Genomic DNA, 18,329 nt, shown 5'->3' with positions numbered 1-18,329 from the left:
GGTTTAGATTCACTCCCAAGGAAATGGGATTTTTCATCTTTTGGAACTACCAGAGAGCTGAAAATCATTTATTTCCACAGTGCTACTAGTAGGCAGCTGTTCAGGGTGACAGCAGGAGAAGGAGTTATCTAAACATCAAAAAGCTGAGTGTTGGGGGGTAAATATATTGTTAGAGCAAGCATGACCTGGTTTGATAGATTTACATTTATTTTAGAAAAGGTTTTCTTATTCTGTGCTCAGTCCTGGAAACATTCTAATGAACAACTTGCAGTTGGAACAGACATCTTAAAAATCATGTACAGGGGCAAGGTTTCCAAGTGACCAAACCCATCATGAAAAGTAGCAAATGCCCTCAGCTGTGAAGTTTGTCATGGTCTTCAGCTGTAAATCCCTCAAAACAAATACTTGGACAGCTGGCAGATTGTACCATCCTTAACAAGTGTTCCCCAGACTGAGCTTGGCAAAGGAAAAGCTGTGTGTTGGAACCCTGGATGCTGAGAATTTCAGGCTTTCTGTGCTGCCAGGCACTGACCCCCAGGAGAACACTGCATTGACCTGAGACCGTGGAGAAGCTTCCAAAATGGAATGGCAGAACTGGGATTGTGGCTGTGGAGTTTGAATAGAAATGCGTAATAATTTTTTTTAATATGTCTCTGCAAATCATAATTAATAATTAATTAATAATTAGAGTTTAAGGGTTTAGAATATAGTAATATATATATAAAGCAAGATGGATGTTTTAGGGCATATGCTGCTCCTTCTTCTTCATCTTCTCCATGGGTTTGGTTGGTTTTGTGTAATTGGATAAAAAATTCCCATTCTGGGCACAGGTGGTTGGTTATTGGGTTAAAAGTAAAAATAATTTTGGTGTAATTTCTTAATTAGACACTTTATCCTTAAAAGGCCTTGTAGAGAAAGAGAGCTAGGACTCCATTTTAGTTTGTTAGAGTGAAGTGCTGTAGAACTCAGAGTTTGTGAGACTGTAACATAGATAAGAACTAATAAACATCTGAATCCCAACACGAAATTCCATCTCACACATTTAATCCTGATCCTGGCAGAAAAGAAGCAAAGACTCCCCAGCTGCAGGAACAGCACTCCCTGGGGTGCTATTGGTAGATGTGATATTTTCAATTAAAAGGTTGATAAGTGCCCCTGGTCATCTACAGTGCAGAACATTTGGTTGCATAGTGTGTTATTCCAGAATATTTGAATTGCCAGAAACAGCCTCCAGCTTGAGGAGCTGCTCTTGAAAGTTCCTGAGAAAGTGTTTGTTGCTGAATAAGCCAGATGGGTGCCAGGGGTAGGAGCTGTGTGAATGCTCTGACCATGGTTGCTTTGTCACTTCTTCCATTTCAGCTGGATGCTGAGAAGGCCAAGCTGAAGCTGGAGAGATGGGGACTCCGGGATGCTGGCAGTGGGGCTGGAAGGAGTGAGGAGATGGAGTCGAGTGGGGACTGTGATGATGAGGATGGCTGCCAAGGATCCGGGGACAGGATGCACACAGCAGGTAAACACAGCTTCTCTAGGCACTTGGAGAGCTTAGAAATCCCTGTGTCACAATTAGGTGGACAGAGCTAAGACTTACAGAGCTTGAATTGCTGTCAAAATCCTACTAAATTCAAAGGATTGGAATCTTAATCTGTGAAGGGCTGCAGTAAAAATAGAATGATACAGACAGTAACCCAATATAATTTAACACTTGGCATGCAGATAAAAGACTTAAATGTAGAGTGAATAATGTCTGCAGTGAAATTTGAATCAAAGGAATGCTGAAGAGCCTTCCTGCATAATGTGGGCCCTTCAGATAAATAGACAATTGATGACCTTATAGAGTATGCTAAGTGTTAACATATAAACATTTATTTATTGCAAAATCATACTGAAGGATGACCCAATGTATATATTCTTGAAGAAAAACCATAAGGAATACTGTGGGGTTTTTCCTTCGTGGTGAGCTGCTGGTTAAATGAAATTTCTTGACAGTCTCAGATATTGCATTCTGCAATATTTATTCATTAAATTACTTGGATAATATGTCATCAAGTGTAGAATCAGCTTCAATATCTAAAACTTCCACCAACATACTGGCAATATGATATGTAGTTAAATTCTTTCAGCAACTTAATAAAAAAGTAAGATGTTTCTAAATACATGATATTATTGATTTACCTCATCTCTAAGTTCTGATTCATTTTACCTCACCAAAATGTGACTGGTTTAATTTACCATAGTGCAAATATAATGTGGGTTGGATGTGTAAACCCATGAAATACAGGTATGACAGTGCTGAAAACAATGCCCATTGAGATGGCTGGAGCTCAGGTAGGTTTAAACTGCTGCTTGATTCTGCTGAGATCAACAAATGCCTTTTCCTTGTCCCTTTGCCCTGAGTGGAGAGGGGGAGGAGGTGTCTCATACTCAGGTAAGATTTGCAGATATGCTGTGATCAGCTTGTGGTCAAAACTTCAGCTGTCCCTGATGTGAATATTTGTTCAGGAAAACCAAGCTTAAAGGTGTACTTTGGAATGTGTGCAAAGTGTTAATTGCAGTACCAGCTTATAAATACTTGAATTTTAGTTTGCACTGATGGCCAGTGTGATCAGGGTGTCATCACACAGGGACACTGTTTTTAAAAATCATTAAGTAATTACAACTGACAGATCAAGCAGAGGTTTTCACCATCTACTCACCAGTATTTTTGAACAAAGGAACTTGGATACAATGTTTTTTTTAAAACTCTTTGCCTAACTTTTTAATTGTTTACTGTATTTCATCCATAAGCAAAGAAAAGACTTTTAGAGGCTTTAGGCCCTGGGGATTTAGGAAGATAAATACTGTAATATGATTTCCTCTCTGTGTGGAGCAATAGAAACAAAAGCCAGGTGCTTGGTAGTCTTCAATGAACAACGAAACTATTAATTCACCCTTTGGGGAGGATGTGTATCCATGCTTCCATGGATAATGGCAGAGTTAAAAAATAAAATCTTGAATGTGCTCAAGACTTGACTTTCAGCTGGCTTTAATAATGGCAAACTACTTAATGTTACTTTTTCTCCTTTTTTTGCAATCTATTTAATTAAAATATTTTATGCTGATATCATCCTGGATTTAAAAGAATTATATTTATATAACTGTCTGTTTCAGAATTTAGCAGGGTGTATATCCAATTAAAAAGGTAGTTAGAATAAATTTTAGAAAATGGTATTGATTCATAACAGAAGAATAAGTATTTCATTGTGTGACAATAGTAATGCTCTATCATAATTAGCTTTAAAATATTGTACTGTATACAAGCCACTAGCAGTAAATCTCTTTTCCATATCTGGATACAATTAAGAGATAAAATGCAGTAATCTCATTATGGAGCTGCTTTGCTTTAATAGAATGTTAAAGAAAAACAAACATCAGATTAGTTGAATTTCCCCTTGCTGCATGTCTGGGAGATGATGTTGGCAGTTGTACAGCCTGTGAACTTGTATTTCCTGAGCTTTAAACTCCTCCAGTCCATCTACTCATTGTTTTGTGGAAGTGGAATATGGCAGCATTGCCTGTTCCCTGCTTGCCTGGAAACTGAGTGGTGAACTGGCTCTAAAGGCAAATCCCAACTGGAGCCCTGGTTTGAAGGATGGTAAAGCCAGTGGGAATGTCCTCACAGGTGTGGCTGAGACACAAGGAGAGCTGTGAGATGCCACCAAGCTCTTTGGGGCACGGTGGAGCACAGAGTCACCCAGCAGGACAAAAGGAATGAAAAAGGAATAAAAGCCTCTCCAAACACAAATTTTCTGGCAAAGCAGCCATGCTTGTAACAACAGGCCCATGAAAAACAGAGGAAAATATTTTAATGTCAGCCTCTAAATTGCAGAATTGAGAATGTAGTAAATATGTACTACATCTGTCATTTATTCAAAACTATATGAAAATTATATTTACTGCTCTGTGTGTTGAGAGCATTGCAAAAGACTGAGATTGCTTTTAGTATTTGAAAACCTACTGAATGCTCATTTCTTTCCACCTCCCTGAAAAAAAAAAAAAAAAAGCTTTTCCTTACTGCTAAGTGACCAAGAATTTCATCAATATATGGGTGACCATCATGAAACATTTCTGTTCATAGCTATCGGTAAAGATCTCCCCAGAGAGGATTCCCTGCTGACTCCCCACGTTGCTAACAGAGGGCTGTGCTCTCCTGGGTTTTGGATTTCAGCCTGTCCTGGGTGAGCACAAGATTCCAGCCAGGTCACTGTAACACCCTTTTCCCTCTGTTGGTTTTTATTCCCTTTTGGTTGGGGTTTGCTCTCTCTGTAGTTCGGCTCATCCTGCAATGGACAGTACAGTCCTGTCCTTTTGTTTGTCACCTTCTGGCCTTTGAGACTCATGTCTGCAAATCAATTATTCATTTTATTTTATGTCTATAATTAAGGTACATGGCTGTCTATTAGCTAGTGCTGGGATTTTTTTTCTCTTTGTTGCAAATAAATCTTTGCTTGAGCCATTCACTATTACCTGAAAAGATCAACACTTCTTTCATGATAATGGGCTTAATTATCTATTCTCTATCATGTGTGTTTATCCATGTGATTTTTAAATGAACAAGATAAATTCTCAGGAAACCAGGATTCTCTTCAAGTATTATGGATGGTGGAAGATGCTTTATACTGTGCTGTTCTCACAGGCCTTACCAATTACCCTGAGCATCTCTTCCTGGGGAAAGCTGTGGGAACAGCAGTTTCTCAAGCAGGCCCATGTGTTATTTGTTGGCAAGTCCCAACTTTTTAATGACAACATCTGTGAATCATCTTGGAACAAAGCTCTGTTGGGAGAGATTTAAGAAGAGGAAAGCCAGCCATATAAATCTGGAGCGTGGATGGGGAAGTTGCTCTGTGGTTTGCCCTGCTGCAGTCCTGCAGGTTTCTAGGCAGAAGGGCAAAGCAGCACCTTTGGCTGAGCTTTGCTGAGCCCAGCCTGCTCACAGAACCAGTTCTGATCACAGTGTGAGTTCACTGGTGTCAGTCCTTGTTCTTTAGCCCTTACACGAAGGTGGGGATGCTGGAGAGAGCAGGGAGTGCTCAGTGCCCTGCAGGATTGAAGGAGAGAAATGAGAGTGCTGCTGCTTGTGAAAAGAGAGCAGCAACAAGTTCACATTGGGCCCTGCCTCTGCTACTTCCTTTTCAGAGGAGAAAAATGTTTGGTAAAAAGTGGGAAGGAAGCTTGTGCCAGGAATTCCAGTTCCCAGCTCTGTGTTGTGATGGGGCCCCATCCAAGCAATGACAGCCAACATTAGGGGTCAGTTCAGGGAAATCATCAGTGATTCACTCCTGTACAAAGGTAGAGGAAATGTTTAGGCCACAGGAAGGATTAAACATGTGTTTAGAGCAAGGCCAAAGGCGGCTGTGTGGAGGTTGTGGAGCGCTGTGGTGCCAAGGTTGTGCTGACACCACTGTGGGCACGAGTTCATGAGCACACCTGCATGCAGGGACACCCAGGTGTTCCTGGATCCCTGTGTCTGAGGCTGGATCTTCCACACAGCCTGTGCAAGGCAGAAATTCATCCCATTCTGTCTTGAGGAGCCTGAGGCAACATTGTGCAAAATCCCAGGGAGTGGAGCTGTCCTTTGGTGAAGGAAAATACAGCTTAGTCCATCCTTGAACAGAAGAGATAACCCCAAATGTGTGGTGTACTTGACCTTCAGATTCACCTCTCTGAGGTCAGAATCTGTGTGTGGCTCAAAAAGCTCAGCCCTCAGGTGGGACAGGTGTTAATCCCACTCTTTCTGACATGCCTTGAAACTTGAGATTGTTTGGAAATGGAAATATGGAGCTTTCCTTTGGCCTGGCTCACTGCCTTGTTCCACACAGAGCTGGGCTTCTGCTGTGTCCCCATCCCAAAAGCAGAGGATGTCCATGGAATAACAAGTGTCTGAGCCTCAGGCACAGCAGATTTTTACAATAATTCAAATCATGTCTGTCAGTGCAGGCATTCAATAAAAACACATCCTGGGACATCCCAGCCAGACTTTGACCATGACTGTAGCCTAAATGTGTTTTATTACTGTGATTTTTGCCAAATGCTTACCTAATCCCAGGAACAATTTTATTCTGTACTTCTTCCTAATTCCTTCATGAAGCTCCCTCCCTTGAACGAGAACTTCCACACTTTGGACATCCCAGCTGAACATCCTGCCTTACTGTCACAGATCATTGCCTGGGTGGGAACCTACAGCAAATCTACTTGGAACATTCAGATGACATGATTCCAACTCTTGGCATTCTTTTTGGCTGTGTAGACAATCCCCAGCTTTCTGCTTATCTTTCAGAGTATCTGAAGAGATTATCCTCTTGTAGATTTGTTATTTAGGGCTTATGAGAAAGATGCATTTTTGCCCCAATATGCCTTTACAAGTGCAGACAAGTAAATTTTCTTTTTTCTTACTGTCTTCTCTCTGATCTGTATCTGCTCTCAAGAGCAATGGAAAGTTAATGTGTTTCTCTGACTGCTTATGAATGTTTCCATTATCAGTTTTTTCCTTTTGAATATCAAGATTCTTTAATGCTTTATTATGTTATCATTCTCCCAGCTTGTCAGTCTTTTCTTGGCATCAGTATTACTGTGTGACCTGTCGTTTTAATCATCCTTCATTTCCATTCCCCGTGTCACAGGCTGCACTTACACTTGTATTTATCCAAATACGCAGTTGTACAGCTGCTGATTTTGTAATTATTAGTACAAAACATCAATATTCTGAGATCATAATATCTGCTGGCAGTAAGCCATGCTCGTCAGCTTCTCATTGCCACACGTCCTCACAGATGATCCTGGCTCACAGAACTGCTGCATTTTCAGTCTCTGCTATCTTCTGCCTAGAGAAACCTCTCCATCACACCTCCTCCCCATCCTGCTGCCTTGCAGTGCCATTTTTCTACATCCTTTGTTGCTCAAGACATTTTATTTCCAACTCTGTTTTTAGAAAGCCTATAAATTCCTAGATTGCCCTCAGCATAAATGCCTCATTCTGTCCTCAGAACAGCACAGTAACATGTTAAACCCTTAGAGAAGTTTGATTTTCAGGAAAACTCCACCTTATGCTTGCCATTTGGGGTGGTAGAGAGACATGAGCCTCTGTCAAGAGGAGCAGAAGCAAACCCTGCCAGGGTCTTCAGCATGTCTGGGGGACAGTGAGTGGTGGTTCCACAGCTGGCAAATTTCTGGCTGTGGCTTCTGTTTTAGGGTACAGTTTGGGAAGAGACATGAGAGCAGAGAAAACCAGAGAAACTGAAATAATCCAATAAAAAATACAGGTTTTTGATTATTTATTTGAACTTGGGGAGGGTCCTGAGATGAGTGACTTTGATGTCACAGTGGTGTCCCACCATTCCCTCCTGGATGCACCTGGCTGAGGCATTCTCTGGGTGGCAGTGGCATTTCCTGCAGGCTCTGCTCTGTGCTGAGGGGCTTCAGAGAAGGGAGGAGAGTGTTGCAAAGGGAGGGAAGAAGAGAGAAAATAAAAGTGAGAGATAGAAGGAGGTTTTCTCATCTCTGTCCCCTGGGTAAATCTATTTTATAATCTGCCAAGACAGGAGTACATTATTTTTTTCGTTTAGTATAATTTTAACTGAAATGAACACAAGAATCTTAGAATCATTCCTCAGCCTTCTTCAGCCTCAGCACTGATGTGACATTTTGAGGTGTAAAGGAATGGGATCTCAGTTCCTTCAGATTCCCACTCCCAGACCTGAGGTGAGAGTTCCCAGCACACCAGGGCTCCTGCTTAGATCCACTCAAGACAGGAGTTTTTGCCAAGTTGTAGAAATGACTTTCTGCACGAGCAGATAAACACATCCCCTGCAGGAATTCCTCCTAATGCTGAGCAGAGCAGTAGCTGGAGGAACAACAGACTGTGTGCCAGCTCTGTGACTCTCTGCACAGCTTTGGTGCTATCTCTGGTGCCTTCAAAGAGGCAAAATGGTAACTGGGGAAATGCAGTTCTACCATTTCACCAGAGAAATGTAAATTGCAGCACATTTCTGATCATCCTAGCAGCATTTAGACAAAATTAAAAGATAAAGCATTTTAGTTGCTTAAGGTACCCTAAGCCTTCCAATGCATGTTCTGTAGGAGGAAATTAAACATTGGAGAGATCAGGATAAAGATATTTGGGGCTCAGGTGTTTGCAGTAGTTCTGAATAAGCAGCCATCAGGGACTGCATTGGAAATCACTGGAGGGTAATGAGCTTTTACCAACTTCCTACTAAAAATATTACCAGTAATCTCTGTCCCTTGAACACACTTCTTACAGCAGAACAGTTTTCACTGCCCTTGTCAGCAGTATTTTATCTGGTTACTTTCCACAGGAGTAATTCCATGTGTATATCTATTTCTGAGATGGGTTTTGAAAACAGCCCTAAACTGAAAACTCATTGATCTCATTTTCCAGTGAGTTCCCACTCAGCAGCATTTCTCACAGGTATTAATGAAAAGGAATTCTTTTAAACACAAGTGACACAAAGCTGAATGATCCTAAATAGGATCACAGTCAAACCACAAAGAGCATGAACAGAAAGAAGCACCTTGGTGTTTGATGGCTAAAATATGAGAAAGAGAGGTTTCTAAGAAAAATTACACTGCTAAACACATGAAGCAGGACATTTTGATTCAGGCTGTGGGAGCACTCTGCAGGTGGATACTTTGACCCCACAGTTGTGGTGCTTTTTTCTGGGAATGTCATTTGCAGGAGCAGGCTGGCACCCAGAGCTCACAGGTGGAGGATAAAACCAATCCTTCACATGGAGCTTTCATGAAGTGTGTGGTTTGCATCCTTCTCACAAGAATGCACCTGAGAGCTCCAATATCTTGGTCATGCCACACAGTGATAGGGTAAATGTGAAGGCTGAGGCAATCTGTCCCCAAAACATCATAAAGCCAAAATTAATGAAGAGGAGTTAACAGTGAAAGGTCCTTCAGATTGCTCCAAAACAGATAACTCATATTGTTTAATGGAAGCTTGTCACCATGATATTTTCTGAAAAATCCCTTTGCCAGGATTTCTTCTCCTGGGAGGTTGAGAAGCCTCAGAGAAAACTGTAAATAATAATTATCTGATTGCTTCTCCTGTGTTTTGCTGCTTTGGAATGTGGTCTGGAGATTGTTTATCCAACAGGTGAATGTTTGATTGGTTTCATGTGAATTATTTTTAATTAATGACCAATCACAGTCCAGCTGTGTCAGGACTCTGGAAGCAGTCATGATTTTTTATTATTAATTATTGTTAAGCCTTCTGATGTATCCTTTCTCTTTTTTAGTATAGTTTTAGTATAGTATTCTTTTAATATAATATCATAAAATAATAAATCGGCCTTCTGAGAACATGGAGTCAGATTCTCATCTCTCACCTCATCCTGGGGACCTCACAAACACCACAGAATCTCCCTTTAAAATATCCATGCCATTAGATTATAAATTCTCAAAACAATCTTGCAAGCCCAAGGCAGATGTTCACCTGCCAGTTGGTTTTGGTGCCACACAAGGGAAGAACACTTAACCTTGCCAGAGCCAGGTCACAGGGACATTGTTTCTGCTCCTTGTGCTACACCTCTGCCACCTTCCCTCCTCACCTTTCTGCAAGGAAGGAAGATACTAAAATCAAGCCCTTGTTTCTTCCAAAGGTAAATTCTGCCAGGTTAATTGAGGTAAGGTTATGAATTACTGCAACCTAAAGGCTTTGAGAAGCCCTCTGTCATCTCTCATTGCACACAACAAGTGCAAGGCAGGTGGTGCAGCTGCTTGGCAGTGGAAATAGAACTGAAGGTTACTGACAAATGAAAATACACTTTCTGTTTTTCCCTGCTGACACCTTCCCTTGTTTTATGGTTCAGAAGGAAGGCCTAAGCAGCTGCTGTTCTTATAGAGGAGGAAAAGAACTGCTCTGGTTTGTTTTCCCTCCCTCCCCCCTTTGAACCAGTGTTTCTTGGGGGTGCTTTGTCTTTGCTTTCAGGGACAAGCTGCCTTGAGCACACCAGGTGCACATTTGGAGGTTTTCTATTCCTTGATTGTCCATTTTAAGGTAAAATAACACTCCTTAAAAGAGTTCTGTTGTGCCTGAAGCCAGCAGATACGCCATCAGAATGTCTCAGCTGAGAAATTTAGGATCAAAACAATAGCCTGAAAGCAAGCACAGTTTAGTTTTACAGTAACAGAGAGCACAGCACAACTGCTCTGTGCTCTAGACTCGATTTACTACAAAAAGAACAGAACTTCAGGCTAAAGTATGTGACATATCAACAGGATCAAGAATTTATAGGGCTGGATCTGCCTGCCTTGAGATCAAGGTACTTTAAAATAACTTAAGCCAGCTGATGATCTTGCATGTACTTAAATACCTTCCCTGAAAAGTGTTCCAAGATTAAGCACATTATTCCTCAGCAGGTGATTTTGCATCTGGTTTATCCCACAGTGTCTCCTGCCTGCTGGTTTCTAGGAGTGTTTATTTCTGTCGTTTGATCCTGAAAGCAGCCAAGTAATATTTCCCTGAGATCTCCAGTTTGGACAGGACAGCTGACACCTTTCAGAGGCCTGTTAGGATGTGTTGGGCTGGAACATCACCCAGTAGCCCCAAACTCAGGAACTGGATTTAACTTGCAAAAGAGGGAAGTTAGAAACCTTTTAGGGTTTATATGAGGTGCTGAAGTGTGGAGCCTCAATGTGTACAAACAGGGTGAAGTCCCTAAATTATGGATGACTGAGGGTCACAGTTCTCAGTGATGGAAAACTCAGCTTGATTCAAGATCCTACAGCACTTCTAACACTGCTGTTAGTCTGGTTTCCTCTATTTGCCTCCAGTAATTGCCCCTCATGTTTACTTGTATCAGAAGCTTTTATTTTTCTAAATTGCATTCTATTTCTAGTTCAGGCTCCTAAATATCACAATCAGAAAATGTTTTCTTTCCTTGTCTTCCTGTCTTTTAAGATTTAGACAGATTATCTGACATTCTTTAGGTTGTCTTCTTTAATCTCCCTATTGTGCTTGTTCTTCTCTGAATACCTAATAGATTGTCAAGCCAAATTTGAACTATTTCTGAAATAAAAAAAAAAAAAAAAACAAAAAGAACCAACCAAACTTTGAATATGACAAAAAGGTGTTTTGAAATTAAGAAAATGGTTTTGGTTTGGGTTTTTTTTTTAAATCTCTTGAGGTATCTTGTGACACATTAGTTTGTTCATCTTCTAAATAAACAATCCTGTTAAGTTTGCAGATCAGTCTTCACTTCAGTGAGATTATTCAAGTCCATTTCCTGCTTTAGTGCTTTCTGAAATGATGCACATTCTTGATCCTGGTGTGATCTGCACAACCAAACCTCCCTTGCACCAGCAACCTTCCTGGGCAGCTCCATTGCCCAAAAAGGGTGAGACACACTGGTCTGGTGTCCTTTGGGAGAAACAGAATGAGCATTTTGGAAGAGCTGAAAGCTGTAAGTGGATATTCTGGGGAGCAAACTCCAACTTTTGAACATGCAGTACCATTTCTGTCACTGTGCAGACCATAAACTCTCACCAGGTGAGGTGGGAATGTTGGACAGTGGTGAGGCAGGTAGCACACAAGGGAACAACTACTCCTTCAGTGTTTATTCAATTTACTTGTGAAAGTCATTGAATATTCTCACCACCACAGCTTTAGCCCACTTACCATGGAATTGCTGCCCACAGTTAGCAGTTAATTCACAGAGAGAAGCAGGACTGGGTCAGTGTGGGCATGAAAACCTCTTGGGATCACCAGAAAGTGGAGGGAGACACTGCAATCAGCTGATAGAACTGTTACTTGCGCAGAGAACCTTGGAAATTCTCAGCTTTCCAAACTATTTGCCATTGCTCTCCAAATTAAAGAGATTAAAGAGAATTTGCTCCTGCAGCATTGCAAGTGCCTGCTAATAAATCATCATCTGATATTTATAGGCCAGAATTAAGAGTGGTGATTCAGCCACACTGCTGACCATTTGGTAGTGAAGTCCTAATAACCCAATCTGGAGCAGCAGGGGAAGGAATGGCTCTCTGATGTGAAGTCAGACAAGTAATTTCCTATTTAAAATTTGATTAGATAAAATCTTTTGAACATGTGCTTGTAAAGCAACAGCCTGGTTAAATATGTATGGAGCTGCAGCACACACAGGACACTGCTCCAACAGCACAAAGAACATTTGCAGTAACCTGAACGTGGAGGGGCAAGCACACTGCCCTGGGCTACACTCCATCAGGATAAATCTCTTACACAATAGAAAAACAGCAGAGCTGATGGGGGAAAAGCAGTTTTCTTCCTGTTTAAAAACCCACAAATTTGTTTCTCTATCGAAAAGGTTTCATTTTGAAAAATGGAAACATTTGTTGTACATATGCAATTGGAAGAATGTTAATTTCAGGGGATATTTTTTGTAGGTTTTGAACACAAAAGGAAAAATATTGATTCAAGCTGGAATATTTTACCCCCTGCAAATAATATATAGCTTTTAAGATAATAATAATGTATAGCAAGCTTGATATTTTTAGCCAGAAAGTTCTTGATTTAAAGGCATTACATTCTAAAATTCACAAGAAAGAATATAAAGGCCAGAAAAAAACAAGATGGGGGAGTTTGGGCTGATTCTGACCCAGTAATTATCAGTGGGGATTTTGCTTTTGACTTGATGAGACACCAGTTTGAGCCAACAAACAAAGGGTTGGGTTCTGCTGCCCTTCTCCCTCCTGCCCAGGGTGGGAACCCTAAGGCTGCTGCAAAGATGCTGCCCATGGTGACCTGAAGCAGAGAGCTTGGCCTGTGCCACAGCACAGAAATTCCATTACTTCAGGTTAAACAACTGTGGCACTGTCTTCTTTTGATATCCTGATTTATCTAATTTACACAGGTCATGGCCCCTTTTGAAACTCAGCTATTGATAATAAAATATCCTCTCAAAAGTGAGATGCAGCCCCAAATCTGGGATACAGCTCCACTGCAAGTTCAAGCAGGGAATCCATTACAGGAGTTTAGTACAATTGCATCCAAGCAGGAAGATTTTATCACTTATCATAAAAAGTACTTGCAGAACAGTCCTGGGGATTGAAATATTCGTGTTATATTCATGCATTAAAAAATTACAATATTTGAAAATGACCAACTACTCATGTTCACTGGAAGTAAGTTTTTCTCTTTCTCTCTTCATGGAGCTCCAAATTTTTTATTAAAGCCATGGGAACATCATTCCTTTTGTTGAGTCCTTGGTGTGAGAAAAATCTCTGTGTTCCAGCAGTCTGGCCACTACCTGCTGCACTTGTGTTCATTCCATGGACCTTAGGGGATTTTTCTTGGAAGTTCTTTGCCTTATCCTTTGCCTTATCCCTGCCTCTCCAACCACTGTCCCTGCAGATTTCATTCCAGCCCTCCAAGGGCTGCACAGGAGCATGGATGCATCCAGGTGCTGCCTGGGTTTTGCTTTCCCAAAGCAGAAGAAAAGCCCTGAGCATCAGCAGAGCCATGAGGCTGTGTCACACTCAAAGCCTCACATTTGGAGGCTTTTCTGGTAGCTGCAGAGCAGTTCTGTGGCTGGCACTATCACATGGTTTTGTGTTTTCCCTTCAGACAAGGTGGAATATGGCATTGCCCTGTAAGAGAGCCAGACAGCTGCTCAGCAACCTCTCCTCCTGTGATGCCTTGGGATGGCTCCCTAGAGCAGAGGCCAGACAAGGTTCAGAGAATAAAGTGGGGATTTATTAAAGCCCTTCAACAGCCGCACCTTGGGCAGTCACAGCCTCCCAGAGGCTACACCCAAGCTGGACAATGGGCACCAGTTTTTCAGACAATTACAAGTTTGCTCCATTTACATATCAGGGGTTAATCATCCAATTACAGCTTCAGCTACTGAAGTCATTTACCCCCAGTTTGTTTCCCCAATTCACTTTTGTTTGTACTTTTCGGGGCCTGAGGCTGGGGGGTGTCCTTGGATCTCAGGCCCAGAGGAATTGTTTTGTCTGACCAAAATGTGAAGACAGTTAAATAACACTTTAATAGAGAGTTTAGAGTGATGCAGTGATGCAGTACAGGATCTGAAAAATATGAAAGCTGAAATCCTAAGGCATCACTTGCAGTCCAGTCATTGCCTCCACAGTTTCAGTGGCTGCCCATGGAAGAACTCCCTCCTCTCTCTCTCCAGGCCACAGCCACTGCTGTGTGTTGTTCCCCATGGCCTCCTGATCCTGTGGGGCTGGGAATGCAGATTTTCATAGAGCAGTGTTGTCGCAGACATCTTTTATGAAAAATCCTTTCCTTAGGATTTTTCCTCCTGAGAAGCTGGGAGGCCTCAGGAACAAAATGTAAACAATGGTTATCTGCTGCTGTGGAATGCAACAGGTGCATCTGGGATTGGTCTGATGTGGTTGTTTCTAATTAATGGCCAATCACAGTCAGCTGGCTTGGACAGAGAGTCTGGGACAGCTGCCTTTGTTATCATTCTTTCTATTCTTAGCTAGCCTTCTGATGAGAACTTTTTCTTCTATTCTTTTAGTATAGTTTTAATGTATATATATCATAAAATAATAAATCAAGCCTTCTGAAACATGGAGTCAACATTCTCGTCCCTTCCCTCATCCAAGAACCCCTGTGAACACCATCACACAGTGTTCCCTGCTCAGGTCCCTGGGTGCTGAGAGGGGATTCCTGCCCTGGTGAGCAGCATGTGAGGTTCCTCTGGGAATTCTCCATCCCTGTGTGGTTCTGCCCTGCTCCAGGCATTCTGCTGCATGTGCATCCTCCACTCTTGAGTAGGAAGGAAGCTTGGCTGTCTCCAAGCTGCCTTAAGCCTCAACATTAACTCCACATGGATATCATGAACTGAAAAGAGCTTTATAAAAAAAAAAAAAAAAATCACTTTAATCACGTTCCAGAGTCCTGACATGTTAGCATGTCCTTGACAGCTTGTCAGTAGATGAAGAAGATGTGTGACACTAATGGGGACACAGCAGTGCTTCATTTGGCAATCACACCCAAATGCATCACTGGGAAATGCCCAGTGGGAGCCTCCCCATTAATCCAAGAAAAGCCCCAAGAAATCAATGTCCATCTGTGGGGCTGAAAACCCCCAATCCTTTTGAGTTCCCCCAGCAGCCTGGGCACTGTCAGCTGAACTTCTGCTTTAAAATCACTTTGCATCCTCTTTGTCGAGCACATTTGCATAATCTGCGTCACAACAAAAATTGGAAGTGTGTTGTATCAAAGAAGATTTGAAATGAATTTTTTTTAACTACAGATAAATCATAAACTTATTTTTGCAAACTGTATGAAAATGCATTGCAAACTGTAAAGAAGTCTATTCAAAGGAGCAAATAACCAACCACAGAAAATATTTTTCTATCTGTATAAATACACTGAAACCCTATCAATCTGCAGGATACATCAAAAGGCTTTATAAGAAATAAGCAAATTATAAATTCCTAGAGTGCCAATTTTCTTCCACAGATTATGCAAACATTATGTGTGCTTCAAGTAAAGTTGCATTTTATTAAAAATGTAACTCGTGATATAATAGATGTAACACTTGAGTAACGATTTCAACTTTATGTTATTCTCACCTTATAAGATAATATTGAAAAAGTGAATTGGGCTAACACAAGTGTATTCATTATGCATGAAATCTCTATTTAGTCTGTAAAGTGCAGAGCAGACAGATAGTGGCCATTTTCTGCTGCTGTAATTACTGTGTCACCATTTGTGAGGCATTTATGTAAAGTACAATGCTTCTGACTAACCATGGACAAATTCTCCGCATCTGGTTAAAAATCAAATCATTGTTTTCCAGTCCTTTATGTTCTGCTGACACTGGAGTGCAATGTAATCCACCACCACTTACATAATCAAACACCATCCCTTTCTGTAATGTACATTCTTTTTAGATGGATTTATGGATCATACACCTTAATAATGGAATTTTTTAAAAGCAGAAGCCTATTATAAAATAGAGATCCTTCTTTATTTGTTCCCTCCTGTTACAAAGAAGGCTTGAACACTGGCACAGGTGTCTCTTTACTCAAGGGTTCTTTGCCCTGTTTAGCAGACAGGTGCCTTGGTTTTTGGTGCAGTAACTTCTCTGTGTTTGCTGTGCTCCCCTGGAAGAGCCTTAAGGTTAAATTTTTGCAATGATCCTTTCCCCCAGTGGTCACAGCTGCAGGGTAAATGCCAGCAAGTTGAGAAGGTAAATAGTCAAAAATCCTGCCCTGGTGAGCGTTCAGGTCCTCTGCTCTTTCCACTTCACCCGTGTCACACATGTCAGTGATTCCTGGGATTTGGGACGTGCTCATAAATCCCTTTCTGAGACAGAAGGATTTCCATTCCCATGCCAGTCTCCTCTTTGGGATTCTCATCTGCAGGGCCACACTGAGCCCTGGCAGTGCCTGTGGAGCTGGGTGGGCATGGCAGAGCCACAGCTGGCAGAGCCACAGCTGGCAGGGCTGTGTGACCATGGCAGAGCTGGGTGGCTATGGCAGTGTGTGGCCATAGCAGAGCCACCCCTGGCAGAGCTGTGTGACCATGGCAGAGTCCCACCTGGCAAAGCCACAGCTGGCAGAGCTGTGTGGCCATGGTAGAATCACACCTGGTAGAGGCAGAGCTGTGTGGTCATGGCAGAGTCACACCTGGCAGAGCTGTATGACCAGGCAGGGCTGTGTGGCCGTGGCAGAGCCACACCTGAGAGAGCCACAGCTGGCAGACCTGTGTGGCCATGGCAGGGCTATGTGGCTATGGCAGAGCCACAGCTGGCAGAGATCGATGGCCGTGGCAGTACCACACCTGGCAGAGCCACAGCTGGAAAAGCCACAGCTGGCAGAGCTGTGTGGCCATGGTAGAATCACATCTGGCAGAGGCAGAGCTGTGTGGCCATGGCAGAGCCACACCTGGCAGGGCTGTGTGACCATGGCAGGGCTGTGTGACCATGGCAGAGCCACACCTGGCAGGGCTGTGTGACCATGGCAGAGCTGTGTGACCATGGCAGAGCCACACCTGGCAGGGCTGTGTGACCATGGCAGAGCTGGGTGACCATGGCAGAGCCACACCTGGCAGGGCTGTGTGACCATGGCAGGGCTGTGTGACCATGGCAGAGCCACACCTGGCAGGGCTGTGTGACCATGGCAGGGCTGTGTGACCATAGCAGAGCTGGGTGGCCATGGCAGAGCCACACCTGGCAAAGCCACAGCTGGGAGAGCTACAGTTGGCAGAGCTGTGTGACCATGACAGAGTCCCACCGGGGAGAGTCACATCGGGCAGAGCCACACCTGGCAAAGCTGTGTGACCATGGCAGAGCTGTGTAGCTGTGGCAAGGCTGTGTGGCCATGCCAGAGCTGTGCGGCCACGGCAGAGCCACACCTTGCAGAGCTGTGTGACCATGGCAGATCAGTGGGATCCCTCTCTGCCTGCCTGGCCTCCCTTGCTGCCCCCACAGCAGCAGCAGCAGCAGCTCACAGCTGTAATCTGTTCTCTCCTGGGGTCTGGTGCAAGTCACTCCTCACAAATGCACCCTGCATTAGCACTGCTCTCGTGGAACGGAAGGCTTTTGTTCTTGGAAAGCATTAAGGTGTTATGAGCTTAAGGAGATTTGTCCTGAAAGGAATTTTGAGAAAATTGCCCAGCATTAATGCCTTAAAATGCCCTTCATCAAAAGCAGCATGGCTAAACTCCCAAGCAGTAGGTGGTAATGTAATAATTGATGCATCCCTGGCAAGCTCACACCTTTTTCTTGAAAATGCTGCGTTAATACTTCTGTTTAATTCTTCATTGGGCTAAGGTAGTGCAAATGTGTTTGTCTGCGCTGAGGAAATCTGGTTGTTACAGGATGTAGATAAATTTATTTTGATTATTGCCTTGGTTTAAGTGATTGCTTTTTAGGAAAAATACACAAATATTATGAAGTTAAATGACTGATGATTAATAATGCCATGCACCAAGTTTGGCTTATTTTTAACATATTTGTTAGAGTTGGAGACTTCAGTAATGTAATTTACCAAAGCAAAAGTATCATTTCAAAATGGACAACAGGAAGCATTTTCCAGAAATCCAAATTGTGCCTGTAAATTAACAAAGCCTCTACATGAGAATTGGTCAGATACTTTCAGTTTTATTTAGCTGCTAAAGCAGCTGTCTGTGCAGTAAAGGAACTAAATGGTTGCACTCATCTTTTTTTTTTTTTTTTTCTTTTTTTTTCAGTTCAGTCTAATAGCTTGTCAAACAGTTTTGGGGGTAAATCTCAGGAAGTGGTGAGGTGCCTGTGATTAGGGCTTTCTTGGGGGCTTCCCTTGAGACAGTTTCTGGAGGAGGAAAACCAATT

The 18,329-nt window shown here is 42.5% G+C and overlaps 1 protein-coding gene across 2 annotated transcripts in view; it reads left to right on the top strand.

The window, feature by feature from the left end:
• Window positions 1–18,329, top strand: part of LOC131562438 (glypican-5-like) — a 369,647-nt gene that overhangs the window by 269,266 nt on the left and 82,052 nt on the right. For both annotated transcript variants that reach the window (XM_058812169.1, XM_058812167.1), the window contains one exon: window positions 1,360–1,510. In XM_058812169.1, coding sequence (XP_058668152.1) covers window positions 1,360–1,510 — 151 coding nt within the window. The remainder of the gene's footprint in view (window positions 1–1,359; window positions 1,511–18,329) is intronic.

Source organism: Ammospiza caudacuta, chromosome 11 (assembly GCF_027887145.1).
Source record: "Ammospiza caudacuta isolate bAmmCau1 chromosome 11, bAmmCau1.pri, whole genome shotgun sequence".
NCBI classification, from domain to species: domain Eukaryota; kingdom Metazoa; phylum Chordata; class Aves; order Passeriformes; family Passerellidae; genus Ammospiza; species Ammospiza caudacuta.
This window is presented reverse-complemented; position numbering and strand designations above follow the sequence as displayed.